The 19,701-nt window shown below is 54.3% G+C and overlaps 2 protein-coding genes across 3 annotated transcripts in view; one reads left to right on the top strand and one right to left on the bottom strand.

Annotated features, from left to right (window-relative positions):
- Nucleotides 1–4,914, top strand: part of LMTK3 (lemur tyrosine kinase 3) — an 18,622-nt gene extending 13,708 nt beyond the window's left edge. Inside the window, exons 12-14 of the mRNA XM_008569330.1 lie at nt 1,160–1,295; nt 1,445–1,582; nt 4,721–4,914. Of these exons, the coding sequence (XP_008567552.1) occupies nt 1,160–1,295; nt 1,445–1,582; nt 4,721–4,914 (468 nt within the window). The remainder of the gene's footprint in view (nt 1–1,159; nt 1,296–1,444; nt 1,583–4,720) is intronic.
- A 4,500-nt stretch (nt 4,915–9,414) lies between these two features.
- CYTH2 (cytohesin 2) lies at nt 9,415–18,692 on the bottom strand. 2 transcript variants are annotated; one of them, XM_008569273.1, is made up of 12 exons: nt 18,379–18,692; nt 17,362–17,509; nt 17,192–17,258; nt 16,039–16,157; nt 15,150–15,230; nt 14,500–14,612; nt 14,170–14,318; nt 13,520–13,631; nt 10,293–10,369; nt 10,038–10,109; nt 9,785–9,939; nt 9,415–9,675 (listed from the first exon to the last, which is right to left on the bottom strand). In XM_008569273.1, the coding sequence occupies exons 1-12, from the start codon at nt 18,395–18,397 to the stop codon at nt 9,588–9,590; spliced, it is 1,200 nt and encodes a 399-aa protein (XP_008567495.1). In that variant the 5' UTR covers nt 18,398–18,692; the 3' UTR covers nt 9,415–9,587. The 2 variants fall into 2 exon arrangements, with proteins under 2 accessions (XP_008567495.1, XP_008567496.1); XM_008569274.1 differs by lacking the exons at nt 16,039–16,157; nt 17,192–17,258; nt 17,362–17,509; nt 18,379–18,692 and having other exon boundaries at nt 10,293–10,371; nt 13,519–13,631; nt 15,150–15,837.
- Nucleotides 18,693–19,701: the final 1,009 nt, after the last annotated feature.

Below are 19,701 nucleotides of genomic sequence, written 5' to 3'. Positions count from 1 at the left end.
GGGGCGGGGCGAGCTGGGCGGGGGCGGGGCCTGCGGAGAGACGGGTCGGAGCACGGAGCGGGACCCGGAAGACGGGAATGAGGCCTCGAGTGTGAGGGTGGGGCCAGGGAATGGGGCGGGGCCTAGAGGACGGGCTGGCCCAGAGCGGGAGTGGGACAGGGTGTGGGCGAGTCCTGTAATGGGGCCTGGAGGGCGAGAGGCCTGGAGAGTGAGGGAAGGAAAGGGGGTGCTTGGTAGTCAAGTACCGAAGCCTGAAGAGGCTAGGGGTAAAGTGTTGAGACGAGAGCCAGGACGTGGCCCGGATAGCGGGGGGCGGAGCCTATGCGGTTTGGGGCGGAGTTTGTCGACCAGAGCTGGGTCGATCTTACCCACTAGGGCAGCGCCGTGAAGAGGCTGTGGGTGGGACTTAAGAGATGCAGCAGGTAGTGTTAAGATATTTTGGGGTGGGGTAAGGGAGGGGTGAACCTAATGACCGGGGCGAGTCTTAGAGTGATAGGTTGAGGATTGTTAAGAGTAACTGGGGTTGAGGGGGATAGTGTTAAGAGAAAAAGGGTGCGTCGGTGCTTATACACGGGGTGCATACCGGGCTGAGGTCATGAGATGAATGAGAACAGACTCAAGAGCTGGGGCCTGAGCCCCTGAAACAAAGGGTTGGAGCGGGGTCACTTCTGAGAGCACGGCTTAGGAGCTTTGGGACGCGATCATCGCATCCGGGAAAGGGATGTGCACCGGATGGGGTAGGAGTTTGGAGGGCAGTAGGAACAGGAAATTCTTGGGCCTCAATTTGGACGCCTGTGGCCTAGATTTTGGAGATAGGTGGGACTGATGGAGATGGGGTGAGGTTCCCGTGCAGGCAGCACGTTAACGAGCAAGCAGAGAATTCCTGAGGTGGGCTGCTTAGCTGTAAGTGGGGCTTGTCTGTGGGCGGGATTCAGCAGTCAGGTAAGGAACCTCAAACCAGGTTGAGGTGAAGACTGGCCCAAGGCTTCGAAGGCAGATTGGGGGCTTCAGCCACCACTTCAGAGAGTGCGATTCAGTGATTATAAATTGGGATGCTTGAAGCCCCAGAAATGTTAGCGGGTTTTGTTGCTTGTTGGGAATACGGTGGGTGGAATGTGACGGTTCGTCCCCCCTCGTTTCCCCTAATCTGCCTTCACAGGAGACGCCAACCAACGAGCTGAGCGTCCAGGGCCCCCCCGAGGGGGACTCGGACCCGTCAACGCCCCCAGCGCCCCCGACGCCTCCCCACCCCGCCACCCCCGGAGATGGATTTCCCAGCAACGACAGCGGCTTTGGTGAGGAGAAGGGCCGGAGGCAGGGCAGAGTTGGGGGCGGGGTCTATGGGGCGGGTGGTGCGAGGGGCGGGGCCTGAGGAGAGGCAGGAGCGGAGGGCGGGAACTGGAGTTACAGAGTCTGACCACGTTCTCTCCTCTGCCCCCGCTAGGAGGCAGTTTCGAGTGGGTGGAGGATTTCCCCCTCCTCCCCCCACCAGGCCCCCCCCTGTGCTTCTCCCGCTTCTCCGTTTCACCTGCGCTGGAGACCCCGGGGCCCCCCGCCCGGGCCCCCGACGCCCGGCCCGCAGGTACCGTGATCCAGGCTTTCTTTCTGCCCTGTCCCCACCTTTGCCCATCTCTTTATGTCCCCATCCGTCTCCCCCGACCCTTGTTCCCATCTCTGAATTTCCCTCCTCTCCGTACTGTCTCTTCCTTCCCCTACATCCCCCACCCCCAGTCAGAAGTGATACCCCATCCACCTCTGGAACCAGCTCAGACCAGGCGGTATCCATCAGTCTTGAGCAGTCACGTCCCTTCTCTGAGCCTCAGTTTCCCCTCCTGTAAGGATCTCCCATGCCTCTTGCTCATCTTTATCCCATCTCTGGGCTCAGACTCCTGTCTGGCACTTGCAGGATCACGATCCCACCTCCCTTGGGGATGGGGTGGGGACAAGCTGATCAGAGGCAGATAAGGAGAGAGGAAACCAGCATGCTCAAAACTGGTTAATATGAACCAGAGCGGAGAGGATATGGCCAGGGAGTTCTATAACAATAACAAGTAACACCTAGCAAGTACTCACATAGACCTTGCAGTGTACTTGCCACATTTTAACTTATTTAATCCTCACTACAATCCCATTGGGAGGATTCTCAGTTTCGTCCCCATTTGACAAAAGGGAAAACTGAGGCACAGAGAGAAGTGAGGATTCAGAATTAAAGCTGGGACTGCCTAGCCTTGGAGTCAGTGCCCTGTCTAGTAGTCAATATTTGTCAGGTTCCTTTCCTGTGGCTTTTCCCATATGCAATATAGCTGATCCTCATGGCCACCTTGGGAGAAGGTCATGTCACCTTTAGTTTCTAACTGTACCTGAAGTTAAGGTCACTCTCAGAGAGGAGGGCACAGGCAACACTCATGCGCGGGACTGGGGCTGGGTTGGGTTCTCTGCTGCCCCCTGCTTCCAATCCAGAGAACACCCCTGGATGCAGAGCTTGTGCTGAGCCTGGCAGGTGTTCCAGGAGAAGGGAACTGAGAAGGTAGAAGATGCAACTGGACCTTTACAGGGAGGGTTCCATTCCTACTCCCCTGATTCTTGCCTGAGTCCAGGTGTTGGTCCTGCTATTTCTCTGCTGTGTGACTTGGGGCAAGTCACTTTCCATCTCTGTGCTTGTGTCCTCGTGTAGAATAGGGATAATAATATCTAACTCATAACAGTGTTGAGGGGATTCAATGGCTCAATCCTCCTGTGTATGCAGCATGAAGCCTCTGTTAGCTGTTATTGCATTTCATTAAGTAGATGTTTATTGAGCTTCCACTGTGTGCAGATGCTGTGCTGGGCATGGGGGATTTGATGCTGAGCAAGACCTGGTGAGCCCTGCCTTGTCCTGCCACAAACATTGACCACATAGTCCCACAATAAATGAATAACTGTAAACCTAGGGTTGCTGAGAAAGCAGATGAGAAGAGCAGAGGGCTTTGTCTCCCCAGTAGAAGTGTCACTTAACCAGAGACTTGAAGGGTTGGTAGTCATTAACTAGGTGAAAGGGATGGGGACAGCATTCTAGCAGTGGGAACAGCTTGCACAAAGGGCCTGAGGCAGGAGAGTGCTTGGCCAGTTCAAGGAACAGAAGGGATACCAATGTGGCTGGCCTTTACTTAGAGAGTGTGGAGAGTGGAGGGGGTGAGGTAGGAGTGGGCAGGGAAGACTAGGTAGGGCTTGGGGTGGGCTGGGGGACTGGGACTTTGTCCTGGGGGTGCTAGGGAGCCACAGAGGACTGTAAGCAGGGGAGGGGCAGAGACAGGGTTGGGTGTAGGAAGACCCTCTGGGGCCACGTGGGGGCTGAAGATGGGAGAGTGGAAGCTGGAACACTGGGGAGAGGCTGAGGCGAGGGTCTGCGTGGAGAGAATAATGAGCCAGGACCATAGGAATGGATAGAAGGGGACATGGCAGAAAGAGTCAAGGGAAGGAAGGGCAGTGGCGGTGGCTGACTCTTTACTTGGCTGCATCTTCAGGCCTCACCCCAATGTCATTCCTTCCCTGAAGCCCCCATCTCAGGGCCCCCATGAGGACAGGGTGTGGTGGGTTCCAGGGCATGAGGACACTGGCTAAGCGGTAAGTCAGGTCTGAGGGCAGCAGGACCAGCAAGCAAGGATGACTTCACCTTTAATCACCAGGAAAAGAGACGGAGGGTTCAGTCATGCAAAACCCCAAATCCCTTCACTTGGTCAACAAATATTCCCTGTGCAGTGTGGGCTGGGAAGGTGCTGAGCCCATCTGTCTCTCAAGACCATGGCATGGAGGCCCAAGGTGGAGTCCCTGTTTCTGTGCTCAGAGTGGCTTTGTCCACTTAACCGATACGTACTGGGTGCTGAGTGATGCCACTTACCCCAAAGTCTACCCACTCCTTTGAAAATAAATGAGGGTTATGCTTCCCATTTACAGAGGGAAACTGAGTCTCAGGGATGGTGGGAGGGCATTGACTTGACTTAGGCCCCCCAGGTAAGAAGTACAGAGTAGATAGCGAGGGAGCCTGCTATGTGGTCCTCAGTGAGAACCTTCACCCCCAGACCCTGGTTTTCTGGACTGTGGAATGGGTATGACTCTCATTCTACTCAGGAAGGCCAGAGGAGGAATCGTAGGAAAGTTTAGTGAGAGGCTAATGAGGAGAGATTTTTCCATAGGGGAGAAAGGTGCTTTGTGACAGGCTGGGTAACAGGGACATAGCAGTGACCATAGTCCTTGTCCTCACTGAGCTTACATTCTAGAGGAGCAAGCAGATAGGAAGCTCTTCAACAATGGTTGGGGTTATCCCAGAGTGAGAAGCATGGAGAAAAATAATCAGAGGGAAATGAGATAGAATGACTGGGGTGTCAGGGGGTGACTGCTTCCTCTGAGGAGGGACTTTGAAGCAAGGGCCAGAGTTACATGGGAAGAGTGTTCCAGGCAGCAGGAGCAGTGAGTATAAAGGCCCTGGGGTAGGACTATGCCTAGAGCATTGGAGGAGTAGTGAGGAGGTCAGTATGAGCAGAGGAGGAGAAAAGGAGTAGGTGAGGACAGAAAAGGGACAGAGCACATCATGCAGGGACTTGTGGGCCTTTGCTTTCACTTTAAATGAGTTGGAAGCCATGAGCCTGTCCCCCGATTAATTCAGTTTCTTTATCCATTCTCTCTGCCCTCAGGCCCCGTGGAGAACTGACTCTCCGCAGACCTGACCCCCCCGTACCCCCAGAAGAGGGGTTGAGAGTAGAATCCTCTGTGGACGATGGAGCCACTGCCACCACCACAGACATCGCCTCTGGGGAGGCCCCCGAGGCTGGGCCCTCCCCTTCCCCCACCATGTGCCAAATGGGAGGCCCTGGCCCCCAGCCACCCAGCCCCCCGGATGGCTCCCCTGACCTCCCCGACCCCCTCGGTGCCAAGTGAGGCAAGATGCCCTTCACCCCTCCCTGGAGAGCCACCTTTCTTGGAACTGAAATGAACTCTTTTGGGCCTGGAGCCCCTCGGCACAGCGGGGGTCCCTCCTCACCCACTCTGGGCCCCAGACAGGGGCCCCAGGCTTTGGGGACCTGGACACCCCCATCTCGCGTCTCCGCTTCCCCAGCCTGGCCCCTGGAGGGGCCTCTCGTTCAATCCTTTGCGTGGCATTTTCACATTATTTAAAAAAGACAAAAACAACTTTTTGGAGGAACGTGTGGGGCCTGTGTGTTTCAGAAGTGGGGAGGGGAGGATTCAGGGAGTGCTACCCAGGAGAAGTCACCATCCTCACAGCCCTGTTTGGTAGATGGGACATCAAAGCTCAGGGAGGTGGAGATGCCCACGCAGTGGCAAGGCCCCAGCTTATCTTCTTTGTTTCCATTCTGTGTCTGGTGTACGCATCGCCCTACTTTGACTGCAGCTTCAATGGACAGTTCAAGAGGTGACATGGAGCCAGTGAGGGTTGGGGAAGGTGGCGGGTTGTGATTAGAGCTGCGTTTCCATAAAGCGGGCTGGGGTAATGGCCAGAAGCTGTCTCAGGGTCAGGGGCTGATGGGGTGGGGGTACAGAAATGACCTGCTGATGGCCACACTGGACCATGACATCCCATATACCTTCTTACATGGGCACTGCCTGACCCTTGAAGGTCAGGGTCGACCTGTCCACGGTAGCCCTGCCTCAGTTTACCAGTTTCTCCACGGCACCCCCTACCCCCCCCATTTTCATCTCTTGCCTTCACCCTAACTGCGTCCTGCTCACATTTCTCTTCTTTTTGTCCCTTCCGTTCCCTCTCTCCCTGCCCGTTTTGGTCTCCACCTGACTTTGTGTTTTCTGTCTCTCTGTTTGGCTGTCTCCTCCCTGTCTGTATTTCTTTGTCTGAGTTCCTCCCTGTCTCCACTTTTTTCTTTGTCTGTATCCCTGTCACCTCTGTCTCTATTATGTTGTTCCGCCTTGTGTTTTTGTCTTTTTTTTCTTTTTTGGTGGCTGGCCAGTATGGGGATTTGAACCCCTGACCTTGGTGTTATAACACTGTGCACAAATGAGCTAAACCACCATCCCTGTCTGTTTCTTTCTTCTTTTTCCCCTAGACTGTTTCTGCCTCCAGCTCATCTTTTTCCCTCTGAGTGGGTCTGTCTTTGCATCTCTGATTTCTTAGCCTTGACCTGTCCCCTATTACCTTGGAACCAGATTACTGGCATATTGGAGGGATGTAGTTGGGATGAGAGAGGTGGGAAGGGGAAAGGAGTGGGTATCCAGCTGGGATGTTAGAGACTCTGGCTTAGGAATTAAGGTGATGAGGGCATTAGGGTCACATGTAAGTCCTAGAGGATTGGGGAAAGGGAGAGTGAGAGGATTAAGTATACTATCTCTGCTGGTAGACCTGGCACTGCTTGAACTGATCTTGGGACATGCTTGTTGAGGGTGGGTGCTGCATGGAACCAAGCCAGGGAAGGCAGTGAGGGCCAGGACTCCTGAGTCTGAGGGAAGAGGGCCTGGAGACCCAACTCCCGGGTCTGAAGGATGAGGTTGGGGACCTAGACTCCTGGATTTGGGGGAGGAGGGGTATATTTGTTCTTTAGGGATGACATAACAAAGTACCTCAAACTAGGTGTCTTAAACTACAGAAATTAATGTCTCACAGTTTTGGAGGCTAGAAGTTCAAAACCAGTGTCAGTGGCCGGTTCCTTCAGAGGGCTGTAAGAGAATCTGTTCCATGTCTGTCTCCCAGTTTCTGCCATTCCTTGGCTTGTAAATGCATCACTCAGATCTCTGCCTTCATTTCCACATGGCCTTCTCCCCATGTGTCTGTCTCTGTGTCAAAATATCCCCCTTCTATAAGGACACCCGCATTGGATTAGGGCCCACACTAATGACCTCATCTTAATTATATCTGCGATGACCCTATTTCCAAAGATCACATTCTGAGATGCTGGGGGTGTGGACTTCAATATATAAATTTTAAGGCTGGCTGGTTAGCTCAGTTAGTTAGGAGGTGGTGCTGATGATGTCAAGGTCAGGGGTTCGGATCCTTGTACATGCCAGCCACGAATATATATATATATATGAATTTGGGGCAGGGTGTGTGTCACAGTTCAAACTGTAAGAAGGGGATTGGGAGTTTGGGGTCATGGGTGAGGAGGGAGTTGGAAACCACAATCATTAATCCTTGGGAGAAGAAAACTTGGAGATAAAACTGAAGGCCAATTTTGAGGTGACTTGAGTCTGGCTTGAATGTTCCACAGGCATCTCCAGCTAAGTTTGGCCAAAGCAAAACTATGTTGATTCTCCACCCCCCTGCCCCCAAATTCCTTTTTGACCATCTCAGTAAGTGGTATTGTCATTCACCACTTGACCCAGCTCTCTGCAAGTCCTATTGGTTTCTCTTTCAGAATGTCTGATGTGGGTCCATTTCTCTCCACCTCCACAGCCATACTATCTTGCATCTGGATGACTGCACGGTCTCTTTATTCACCTCCCTGCTTCCTCTGCTCACCTCCAAATCATTCTCCTTGCAGCAGTCAGAGGCTCCTCCTACAACCTCAATCCAAACACATCACACTCCTGCTTCAGGCCCTTGGATGGCTTCCCATATTAAGGATACATCCAAAGCCCCCAGCATGGTTGACCAAACCCCATATGCCTCCCCTCTGACCCCATCCCCTACCACTCCCCCACCCCCTGCTTACCACCACCACACAGGCACACCTGCCTAGTGTCAGTTACTCCAACACACCATGCCCTTTCCTGCCTTGCATCTCCAAAGAGCCAGCTACTTCTCTACGTAGTACGCACACGATACCTATGGGTTCGTTCCATGAAGGTGGGCAGAAAAGAGTGAGATAGTGGTGGGACCCTCTATTTACCCAGAGACCTCATTTCCCAGGACCTTCTTGGTTCAATGACTCCTTAACACTGGAACCTTTGGGAGAAGTTGGGAGTTCCATTTTCTCACTTGAGAACTCCATTTCCCATCAGCCCTGGGGGGTCAAGGCAGTCAGGGCCTCTTCCCAACCTCCACAAGGGTAGGTGGCCACACTAAGGTAAACCGCGCAGTGGACACTTGAGAAACTACAACTCCCAGGGAACCTCGAGACTGGCTCTCCTGTAGGTGGGGCAACCAGTGCCGCACAGCTTTCCGGGAATTGTAATCCAACAGTCTCGGTGTCAGTGGGTGATGGTGCCACCTTTCAGGGTGGCAGAGTTGTTAATGTGCTAGAGCCCTTCACGCTGGTGGGTACCTGTGGCCAAGGACTGGGCTCAGAGACTCAAGACGCGAGTCCGAGACTCAAGATACTCCCCACCCCACTGGAGTACTCAGCTGGGTGTTTGACAACTCCAGGACACAACGTGTAGGAGAAACTACAGCTCCTGGTATTCCCCAGTGCGACAGGATGCACTTTCAGCCACCTCTAGATCCCAAGGCCTGCCGGGAGTTTTAGTTTATCCTACCAAAGGCTTTAGCTCCAATGGCAGGCGAGTGAGAGCGACATGGGGTCTCCCAACCTGCCAATCCCACCTAGCGGTCCACAAAACCTTGCTCTTTGGGGACACCACGCATACACCAACTGGAGGGCAAAAAGGAACAGGCCCGAATCCGAGGTCCAGGGGTATTCCAAAACTAAGACTTCACTTCAAAGAGGTGGTCCTCACATTGCTGAGGCTGCCAGATTCCCAGGCAAGATGTTCAAAACCCAAGTCCTGAGCCCTATCTTTGACATAAAATGTCCTCCAAAGAAGACTGATCATCTGGTGGCAGACAAACCAGGCTCAATGGCACTGGCCCAAAGTCCTGTCCTCTCATGCCAGGCCCCACCCCAGGCATGCCCACGGCACCCTCTATGCCTGGCCCAGCCCACTTCCGGGACATCCCATGATCAAGGCCCTTGCACTGTCTGTACTCAGGGCACAGCTCACTTCTGACAACTCATCCTTCTGACTCTCTTTACAAGGTCCCCTTTATAGCTCCTCCAGCTCTAGTTTTCCCTCAAAGCACAGGACACTGCTCACAACCCCATCAGGTATTATCTGCTGCCTCTCAAAGACCACAAGCCCCATGAGAGCAAAGGTGGGAACCAGCTGATGGCTGTCAAGTAACGTCCAGAATAAATGATAGACTTTGCCCTGGATCCCTGCATTCTACACGCCATCCCCTGCAATTGGCCAATTCTAACTTAACAGGAATTTCTCCATATTAAACTTCTACCTCTGCTTCACCCCTGCAGGGCTTAGGGTGAAACCAGAACTGACCCACCAGGACAGACCTCTTGAGGCCACACTCAGTACCCTTCCCTCATGCACTGTGAGCTACCCACAGAGATGGGTGGGTACAGGCATCTCTGACTAGACAGCGCTTCTGGCCCTTGTCAAGTGGACTGGCTGACTGGCTGGCTGGCTCTGCCACATACCTTAGCTCTGTAAACCCCAGGAAATGAGGGTGTCTGCAGGCCATGAGTGGTTAAATAATAAGATTACCAACAGCATGTTAATTACAAATAATGAGCGAGGAGCTAGAGGTGGTGAATTTTCCAAACGGGAACCAGGATCCACAGCCCCAGGGCCCAGGGGCCCAGCCACCTGGGTGGGGCAGCTCCCTAATAAATAATGGGGTTTTGGGCAGGGGGTCAGGGTTGCTCCTGCTTCTTCTTGATGGAAATTCGCTTCTTCCTCGCTGCCAGCATCTCATAGAAGGGGTCCACGCTCACGGCTGCCCTGCAAACGGGGAGGGATTCCAGGATGAAGACCCAGGAGTCCAGGCTCCCAGCCCCTCCTCCCTCAGACCCAGAAGCCCAGTCCCCAGGACTCCACAGCCCAGACTCACTGGATGGACTTGATCCACTCATCCTTCTCCTCCTGCGTGGGGGCTGAGATCCGATACACCATGTGGTTCCCCTCAACCACCCGGCCATCTGCCTCTGTTTTGCAGGCTTTGATAAGCTGCCCCTTGTTGTTGGGGATGTAAAGCTCAAAGCAGTTCTGGGGAGATAAGAGAAGAGAGGCAGTAGGTAATAGACAGTCCTGGAGCCAGAAGATGCTCCCCACCTTGGCAGGAAGGCCTATGGAGAGTGTCTTACCGGTTTCCGGGGGTCATCCACCTCTCGAATGCTCAGATTCTCCAGGGGGATGATTCCTCGGGGCTCCTTGTCCTGAAGGAGCAAGTTGGACAGAACTCAGACTTCCAAATCTTCACCCCAGCCCCTCCTCCCCCAGCCCCATCCTCCCACAGACCCAGGAGTCCCAGATACTCAGTCTCCTCCCTCAGACCCAGAAGTCCAGGCTCCCAGCTCCTCCTCCCAGGACCCTAGAGCCCAGCCCAGCTCCACCCTCACCGTAGTGTACTCAAAGTAGTAGAGGCAGTTGTCTGTGAGGATAAACCAGCGTCGTTTCCATGTCTTCACCCGGCCCCCTGAAAGGGAAGGGGTGGGAGGGGGCCTGGGCTCAACGGAGGGGACAGGGCCTCTGGGAGGGTCGGGAAGGGGAGTGAGAGGCAGAGCAGGAAAGGCAGGGCTTTCAGGCCCCAGAACAAAGCCAGTGCGTGGGAAGAGACAGACAAGCGGGATAGGAGTGTTAGGGCCCCAGGAATCGGTCCACCCCCAGCTTGGGGCTCCACACTTTTTTGGGGGGGCGGTTTCCACACCTTCCATGCCTGTCAACCCAGGCCCAGGAATCTGAGTCCCCAGTCCTCTCCTCCCTGTGAGCCCAGGCCAGGGAAGCCCCCTCCCCTTGTCTAGTGTTGGGGGGTAAGACAGACCATACCTACCTCCTGGGGCAGACAGCGAGAAAGCAGGCAGGATCAGGTGCAGAAGGGAAGGCAGAAGAATGGGGTGCCCCCAAGAGCCGCAGGCAATAGAAATAGGGTGGGCACGGGGAGGAATGCACAGGGAGTGGGACAGTGAGAGAAACACAGCAGAGAGACACAGAGAGAGAGAGGGGGAGAAAAGGAGGGAGAGAGAGGGAAGAAAACCAGTTACATCCACGAGGGAGGAATGGCCACAGCCTTTCCCTCCTGGGGAGGCCAAGGGCCCTGAGCCCCACCATGGTGGCTGTGAACACTCCCTTGTCGGTGCTCAGCTCCAGCCCACTCCCAGGACATGTCCTAAGACGAGAGGGCCCTCTGTTGCCATGGTGAAAATATTTTTCCTCTGGAGGTTGCCCCACAAGGGAGATGACAAAACCCCCCAGTCCTTGGCCTGAGGTTGGCATGGGGGCTCATCTTAGCCACAGCACAGAACTAGCTGTGTGACTTTAGGACACCTTCTTGCCCTCTCTGGACTCCAGCCTGGAGACCCAATTGAGCCCACATCTTCCTGTGACATGATGACCTGCCTCGTGGACCAAGAAAGATTAAATACCAGTAATAATGTCTTTTATTAGCCATCACAAATACCCCTTCCTAGGGCCGGCCCGTGGCTCACTCGGTAGAGTGCGGTGCTGATAACACCAAGGCCACGGGTTCGGATCCTATATAGGGATGGCCGGTTAGCTCACTGGCTGAGCGTGGTGCTGACAACACCAAGCCAAGGGTTGAGATCCCCTTACCGGTCATCTTTTAAAACAAACAAACAAACAAACAAATCCCCTTTCCTGTATTTCAATATTTTAAGGAAAGGGTACCTTTTCTAACTGCCACAAAGGGAACAGAGGCACTCCAGTCAGACATATGGATCCAAGACCACCTCTGTCCTGTGGCTACTGGACAGTGACTGAGTCTCAGTTTCCTCATTTGGGAAGTGGGAAGAATTCCTGCAGATGGGAGTATTTTTTTTTTTTTTTTGGTGGCCAGCCAGTACAGGGATCAAACCCTATGCCTTGGTGTTATCAGCATTACACTCTAACCAACTGAGCTAACTAGCCAATCTTTTATTTTTGGCAGCTGGCCCGTACAGGGATCGAATCCTGGACCTTGGTATTATCAGCACCATACTCTGATAGGAGTAGTTTTGAGGGGAACTACTTCCTGGTGAAGCTGCCTGTCCTGCTTCTCTTTCTGGCCACTCACTACCAGGGGCACCATTAGGCCTTGAGAAATCTAAATGACCCCCAGCCCTGTCTGCCTCCCCTGGATCCAGAGCAGGGATCTGGACCAGGGTGTTGGCTGGTAAGACTGGCATTTTTTATATTTACCAGAAAACCCTGTACCTGCTGAGGAAGTGATGCTTTTATTTATTTTATTTTTTTAAGGATGACCGGTAAGGGGATCTCAACCCTTGACTTGGTGTTGTCAGCACCACGCTCAGCCAGTGAGCAAACCGGCCATCCCTATATGGGATCCGAACCCGTGGCCTTGGTGCTATCAGCACCGCACTCTCCCAAGTGAGCCACGGGCTGGCCCAGTTTTGCTTTGATTTAATAGTACAATTCCACATGGGGAAACCCTGAGACTTGGAGGGAAACCAAAGCTCCTCCCCCCAAAAGAAGCCTGGCCTGGAAGCCCTGCCCTGGACTGGGAGTTGCTTCTGGGCCTTCCCACTTTCTTGGGAGGTCTCCCCTCTTGCACTGGACTGGACTTCCTCATCAGATCTTTGTCTCCTCGGAGGACCCACTCATCACTTTTGCATTAAAGAGTCACAGCTAACACACACGTAGTAACCTACTGTGTTACCAGGCATGGCTCCAAGTCAGTGACTCTCAACTGTGGCTATGTATTGGAAGCACCTGGGGAGATTTAAAAATGATGGCCTGTCCTTCCCTGGAGATCATGACCTGAGTCTGTGGCTGGGCTATCAAGGCTTTAAACAGTGCTCAGGTGAGTTTGCTGTGCAGCCAGGGTTGAGAATGACTGCAATCCCCATGATAAGCCCACCATGCTATGATCCTGTATGATCTCTGCTTACTGGCCCTAAGTGTGCTTGTGCTTCATGTTTCAAGGAGGACTGGCCCCCACCCCTCCACTCCCATCCAGCTGGGACTCCATTCATCTACGCAGGTTGGGGTTATTCCCAGCAAGAAGCCAATCCAACCAGGTGAGAAGTCCACTGGGGGATTCTGGGACAGGTTTTCTCACTTGTGTACATTCTTTTCTGCCTGTGGGTGATGATCTGGGGAGGGTATGACACCTGGAACAGCCACCGTGCTATTGGCCTGATGATGAGGCCAACAGACTGTGGGGGCTGATGCAAGAGCCTTGCAGAGACCCTGGGAGTTCTTGCCAAGGGAGATAACAGCTTCCCAGGGGCTCGATACCCTTGGGTTGGATTTTCTGTTAACTGTGGCAGAGGGCATCCTGCGTAAACATGTGCCCACCAGATGGGGACTATCTAGTACTCACTGCATCCTCAGCGCCTAGATCAGAACCTGGCACAGAGAAAGGACTCCATAAACATTTGTGGGTGAAGAAAAGGGGTTAGGGAGCACTTACTATAGGCCAGGCCCTGTGCTTGGGCCCAGCACACAATCCTGATCTTGTTTTCAGCCCCATTTTTCAGATGTGAGTCTCAGAGAGGTCAAATCACTTGCCTCAGGTCACACAGCAGGTATGTGCAGAAACTGAGTCCAGGGCTTGGGCCCACTAACTTCCCCCTGCAGAGAGAGCTAGCAAGGTCAGGAGGGGACGTACCCAGCTTAAGGAGCCAGCCCTCCCGGTCCGGGTTGAAGAAGGTGTGGGTCAGATCGTTCCCATCATCCTCAGGAATCTTGAAGGGCTCATTTCGGATGCTGTCGTAGAGGTTCTGAGGGGTGAAGGCCAGGTCAGCAATTCCAGGTCCCTGGGACCCTCCGGCGGGGGGTACTAGGGGAGTTCATGGGTGGGACGACCAACCCATGGTAGGATGGAGAGAAGAGCAAGCTGGGGAGGAAGAGAAAGCAGAAGGAAAGTGGAGGGAGCCCTGCGGAGGATAAGGGAGGAAAGAAAAGATGCACAGACAACAGTTGGAAGAGCCTAAGTTCTCAGAGAAACAGACAGATGGAGAACGAGACAGACCAAAACCCTGAAAAAGTCAGAGGGCCATAGACAGAGAAGAAAAACAGGTCAAGAAACAGAAGGCCAGATCCTGAGAGAGACAGAGAGCCAAAGGCAAAAACAGCCAGAGAAAAAGGAAGAGAGAAAAGAAATGTACAAGTTGGCATGATCACACCACTTGTGGGAGGGGCAGCAGTCAGGAATCCTGAGTGGATAGCTGAGGCACTGGGAGACCCCCAGGGAGGATGTATGTGGCACAAAGACAAACAGGGCAGAGGGGCTGAGGGGCAGGAAAGAGGGGGCCTGACCCTGAGCAGCTCCTCAGGCAGGTCCCCGCCCTCGTTGATACCCCGGTTCATGGCCACAAAACGCTCCAGGCCTGGCTTGTCCCGGACGTTGGGATTGTGAAGGCTGGTGTTCAGCATGATCACGGCGAACGACAGCACGTAGCATGTGTCTGCACCAGATAGGTCAGGTGGTGACGACCCAGGTGTGTCCCAGGCCCCCAAAACCTATTGTCACCATGACCCAGACTCCTCTACCATAGGACTCAGGGGGCTGGGCCCCCTGCCTCCTACTCCCTCAGACCCAGCAGTACCAGCCACCTCCTCCCTCAGACCTAGGAGTCCAGACCCCACCTGTGGACTGGAAAACCCCAGGGTTGCACAGGCAGTATCGCTGGGCGAAGGCCTCCATCATCCGGTCAATTTTCTGGGCCTCCCCAGGGAGGCGAAAGCTCCATAGAAATTGCCTGGGTTAGGGAGGGGCCAGGTATGAATGCCAGGGCTGGCAAAACCCCCTCTCCACTCTCAGTCCCTGTGTTAGAAACTGGCCAGTAAGAAATCCAAACCTTCTAGCCTCAGTAGGTGTTTCAGGTATGAACACGTGACACAACCTGACCAATGAGCACTGGCCTTGGAACTTTTGGTGGATCTATACAGAAATAGCCTCTTCCTTTCTGCTGAGGTTGATAAAACAGGTCTGTTGGTTACCAGGAACTTCTGTTATCATGTAGGAGGAGGGTCTACAGAGAGTAATGCCAACACAGTGGCAAGCACAACCAAGAGTCAGAGAAAGTTGGCTTTCTGACACCATTTGGGCACCTGGATACAGCTATGCCTGATATAGACCCTATTCATGGACTTTTATGTTACATGAGACAATCAATTCTCTAGTTTTTGTTTCTGTTTTTGCTTGCTTTTGTTTTTGTTTTGAGTAAAGTTTATCACTTGCAACTACAAAAGCCCTGAAAGGTACATTCCTGCCCTTCCAGCCGCTTCCCCCTCACCTGAGGGCCTGCACCAGATTGAGGTCGGTGAACTCATGCAGATCCACAAAAGCATGGAGCACTGCCAGATTCAGCTCTTCCCTGGCAGGGCAGAACAAAGTCACATACAAGAAGGAGTATGGGGAGGTTGGAGTGGGAGTGGACAGTAGGCAAAGCGTTGGGGAAGTTGTGCCCCCTCTTCTGAACAGCAGCTGCCCCTCTACAGTGGGTACAACATTCTGCCTGGCCCTATCACAGGCCTGGCCCCGGGTCGGGGATGCTAAGAACACACTCTTGGGAGGAATGTGTGCCTTGGGAACCCTGGTTTGGCTGGACCTTTGTACAGTTGGGAGAATCACAGCAGACATGTGTACCACCTACAGTCACATCTCTCAAATGACCGCCACGCTCTCCAGATGTCCAGACATGGCCCTCACAACCCCCAGACATCCACAAAGTTCCCATATGCCCCAGATAGCCACAAATCCATATGATCCCCAGATGTCCAGATGGCCCCCAAACACCCAATTCCAGTTCCATATACTCTAGACTTCCAGATGGCCCCCACAATCCCTAGACATCCAGAGATCCCATGCTCCCTAGATATCTGCCAATTGTCCCCACACTTCCTAGCTGTCCACACAGTTCTCAAGCACGCCTGTCATCCACACATGGTTTTCATACTTCCATGACACTCACATATGTTCTCCACTGTCCCCAGACAAAAATGGATGGTTCCGGTCTCCCCAAGACCCCTTGGGACATCCATTCTGTCACAGTCCAGTTGGAAAGCTGGTCTATCAGGGCCTCTCCTTGGGGAAGCTCAGGGTTGTTCCATGCACATAAGGGCAAAAACTGGGTGCATGGGGTGGTGGGGAGAGGCCCAGCAGGAGTTCAGTTGGAGCCTTACCTCTCTCCCAGGTAGTCCCCAATGGCTGTCTTGTTCAGTCCCTCACCCTTGTACAGGAACCTGGCGATCTCTTCAGGTGTGTTCTGCAGAAGTTCATTCTCCACCAAGAACTGGATTCCCTAGTAGGTGGGGGCTGGGTCTTAATGCTGAGGCCCAGAAAGCCATTCTGTTCCCACCTCCTTGGAAACCTCAGCATCCAAACCCACCCCCACTCTCAACAGAGTAGGGCCAGGTTTCATTTTCAGGCTTCTCATAGGTCCTTAAATACCATCCTACCCACCTTTGCACCTCATGGCCTATTCCCTGCCTTTGCTTCGTTAATTCCAGCATCAATAACAGGGTCCAGCAAGAAAAAGGTGGTCAATAAATGTTTGTTGAATGACTGAACAAACTACAATTGTTTCCAACACGAAGAATAAAGAAACTGTTAGCAGACAGCAGTCCCTCCAGGGCTGTGAACACTAAGCCCAAGGCTGGGTTAGAGGTTTCTTTGGCCTTCTCTGTGACATGAAGACCTTTCCATTTTAGCTATGTCTCATTCTGGATTGGGGTATTTGTGTATAAAGACATCCATGCTCCCTGAGGACAGGGCAGGGTCTAACTCTTCTCTGGGTCCCCAGCATTGCCTAGCACAGGGTCAGGCCTTCAGGAGGACTCAGAAAATGGGTGTTAAATGAATGACTAAGTTAACAAATATCTTTTCTTCGCCTGTAAACACCTACTCATTCTTCAGACCTGACCTGAACATCTCCTCCTCAGGGAAGCCCTCCCTGGCTCCATCAGGTTCACTCCTCTGGGTGTCCACAGCTCTAATACCTTCCTCTGTCACAGTCAACCCTCCTTTGTGCATGTCACTTTGTCCATAACCTCTACCAGACTTGAACTCCTCTTGGAACCAGAAGTGCATCCACAAATACAAATGGAAAGGGGAAGAGGACCTTCCAGGCAGGGAACACAAGCAAAAATCAGGAGGCTAGAACACTCTGTTAGTGTTCATAGAACAAATGGACAGCCAATATCTGAGTCCAGGGATTAGGACTAAGTCTGTCCGCCCGAGTAGACCTATAATCATCACACTTCTGGAACCTGGAGTTGCCACAACTCCCTGCTTGGATGTCTGCCCTGCTGATCCCAGCCCTGTGGCCCCAAGCACCTTCTTGGGGTCCATGTTGAACTTCTTCCGACCCATTGCCATCTTCCGGTTCCGCTGCAAGGTCTTACTGCAGGAAAAGAGAGCAAGGTGGGTGTGGTGGGCAGAAAGTCAATGCCTGGGCATCCCTGGCCTGGCCCAATGCCCCCCAAGTTCCCTGCCCCAACCCTCACCTGCCCTCATTGGCTTCCAGACCCTCCACCTCGCTCATGGCTTCGCTGAGCTCCTCCCGCAGGCGCTGGATCTCCACCAGCAGCTCCTGCTTCCGCCGTCGGATGTTCTCCAGCTCCATCCGCTCCTCCGGAGTAAGGTCTGGGGGCTCTGAGGGTGGGGGATCAGGGTTTGGAAGTCAGTACCGGAGGCTGGGAACCTGGACTCCTGCAGTCTAGGGGAGGACGTAGGTGGAGGAGGATGAAGATGGGGCCTCCTCTGTCTGATGGAAGAAGGGACGGGGGACCTGGATTCTTCAGTCCAGGGAAGGAAGGGCTGGGAAATCTAGAACCTTGCGTCCTGGAGGAGGAGGAGCCTTGGGACCCAGACTGAGGGGGAAGGGGACTGGGAGCCTGAGCTCTTAGGTCTGGGGGAAGAAAGGGCTAGGAGCCTGAACTTCCGGGTCCATTACTTGGATGGGGGCTGAGGCTTCGATTTTCTGACTCCATTACTAGCAAGGTAGCTGGGGTTATGGACTCTTAGGCGATGAGAAAAGACGGGCCTGGGCATCTGGACTCCTGGGTCCATGAAAAGTATCCATGGCAGGGGAAGCTGATGGCAGGTTTTAAGAGTTGTAAAAGGGGGGCGGGGCATCAAAAGCCCCCGCCCCGCCTTAGCGGGATCTCGGAAGCCCTCAAGATTTCTCCCCACCCACCCCCGCAATAGTGCCCCTCCCCGCACCCAGCGGGCACTGGGCTCGCCCGGCCACTCCAGCGGGAATGGTTCCGCCCTTGCCTCGCCTCCCTCGCTCCATCCCGCCCCCTCCCGCCGCCACCGGAAACAGGCTGGGACCAAACAATGGCCTGGAACGCCCCGCTCTCGGGCCCTGCCGGAAGCCCGTCCTGCGCCCCACAAAAGCGAGACGACGATGCGGACGAACGGCTCCGCGCAGGGAGCACCGGGAGGGACCCTTCTCTGGGGAACTTTGGGGAGGAAACGCTCCATGCGCTCCCAACCGGCCCCGCCCCTCCCCGACCTACCATAGACACCGTCCTCCATGGCGGCTAGGAAGGCCCGCGGGGAGTCCGGAGCGGTCCCGCCGGTTGGGCCTGGATCCGCGTTGGCCCGCGGGCTCGGGTGAGCCCGCTCAAACGCCCCGGGAGCCACCGCCGCCTCCTCAGCGCCAGTCCTCAGCGCTGAAAAGACTCTCTCTTCGCCGCCCAACCGCCCGGCCAGTAAGAACCGCCCCTCGTTTTGACACCGTCCAATCCACGGTGGGCCCTTTCATCTGCTCCGCCCCCAACAGCAAAGGATCGTCCTCCAGGACCAATAGGCCCACAAGGAGCAGAAGTAGTAATGTCCGGCTGGAGGTAGACGGCCTGTGGGGCCAATCGGAGTACAGGCAGGGTTCCAGGCCCTGCCTCCGAAACAAAAGAAAGCACTTGGCAGGCTTGCCCACCAATGAGAAGCCTCCGGAAGGAGCTGCATGGGGGTGGGGCTATGCGAAGCAGAGAGGACTGCGCCTGCGCAAGGGCCCTGGACCCTCGAGAATAGGTCAACCCAGCCCTACCTCTCGTATAGCGTTGCTAGCGGACGGCACTTAGTCTTGTTGCCGGGCGGGGGGGGCGGGTCCGAAACTATGGGTTGTTTCCGTGAGCCACACCTAGCAGGCCACGCTGGCTTTTGACGGCAGCGGTTGCCATGCAACCAGGAGCAGCTTTGGCCTGCCTTTCTTTTGCCTCCCTTCTCTGGCCATTTCTCTCTCCTTTCAGGCTCCTCCGATCTCCAGACCTTTACCACCTCCATGACCTCCTCATCCCCCTCAGACTCTGCAGAGTCAAGGAGTGGTGAGAAGACTTGTTCCTTCTTCCAAATGCTGAGCTATTCGAAACTTGTCATGGAGAACAGGACAATCGGGGAAGGCCAAATTTAGTGACAGCACAGGCTCCGCCTTCCTGGCGCCTTCTGCCTCTCTGGCTTCTCCCCTAAACTACTCCCATTAGCTTAGCTTCCTTCTCCTAAGACCCCTCCCTTCCCCAAGCATCTAACTCCCCTTCCCTCAGCATCCTCCCACTCTCTGATTCCTTCCCCTCTCCGAGACCTTCCCCTCTCCAGCTCCCTCACTTTAAGTCCCCCAACCTCCACCCATAGTCTTGCCCTTCTTAAACTCCACCCTCCTCTCAGATCATCCCACATCTGAGGCCCCTCCCTTTCCCCAGCCTCTCCGTTTCCATTCCCTGCAGGGAAAGCAGGTGCAGGGGTCTGCCGGGATGGGGAACCGGGGCACCCCTGTAGATGGGCAGGCCCATAACTGGGACTGAAGTGGTCCCCATTATGTCTGGGCCTCGTCATCATTCGCTGTC

Source organism: Galeopterus variegatus, unplaced genomic scaffold, assembly GCF_000696425.1.
Source record: "Galeopterus variegatus unplaced genomic scaffold, G_variegatus-3.0.2 Scaffold486, whole genome shotgun sequence".
Taxonomy (NCBI): Eukaryota; Metazoa; Chordata; class Mammalia; order Dermoptera; family Cynocephalidae; genus Galeopterus; species Galeopterus variegatus.
The sequence above is the reverse complement of the archived record's forward strand: the minus strand, read 5'-3'. Positions and strand labels throughout refer to the sequence as shown.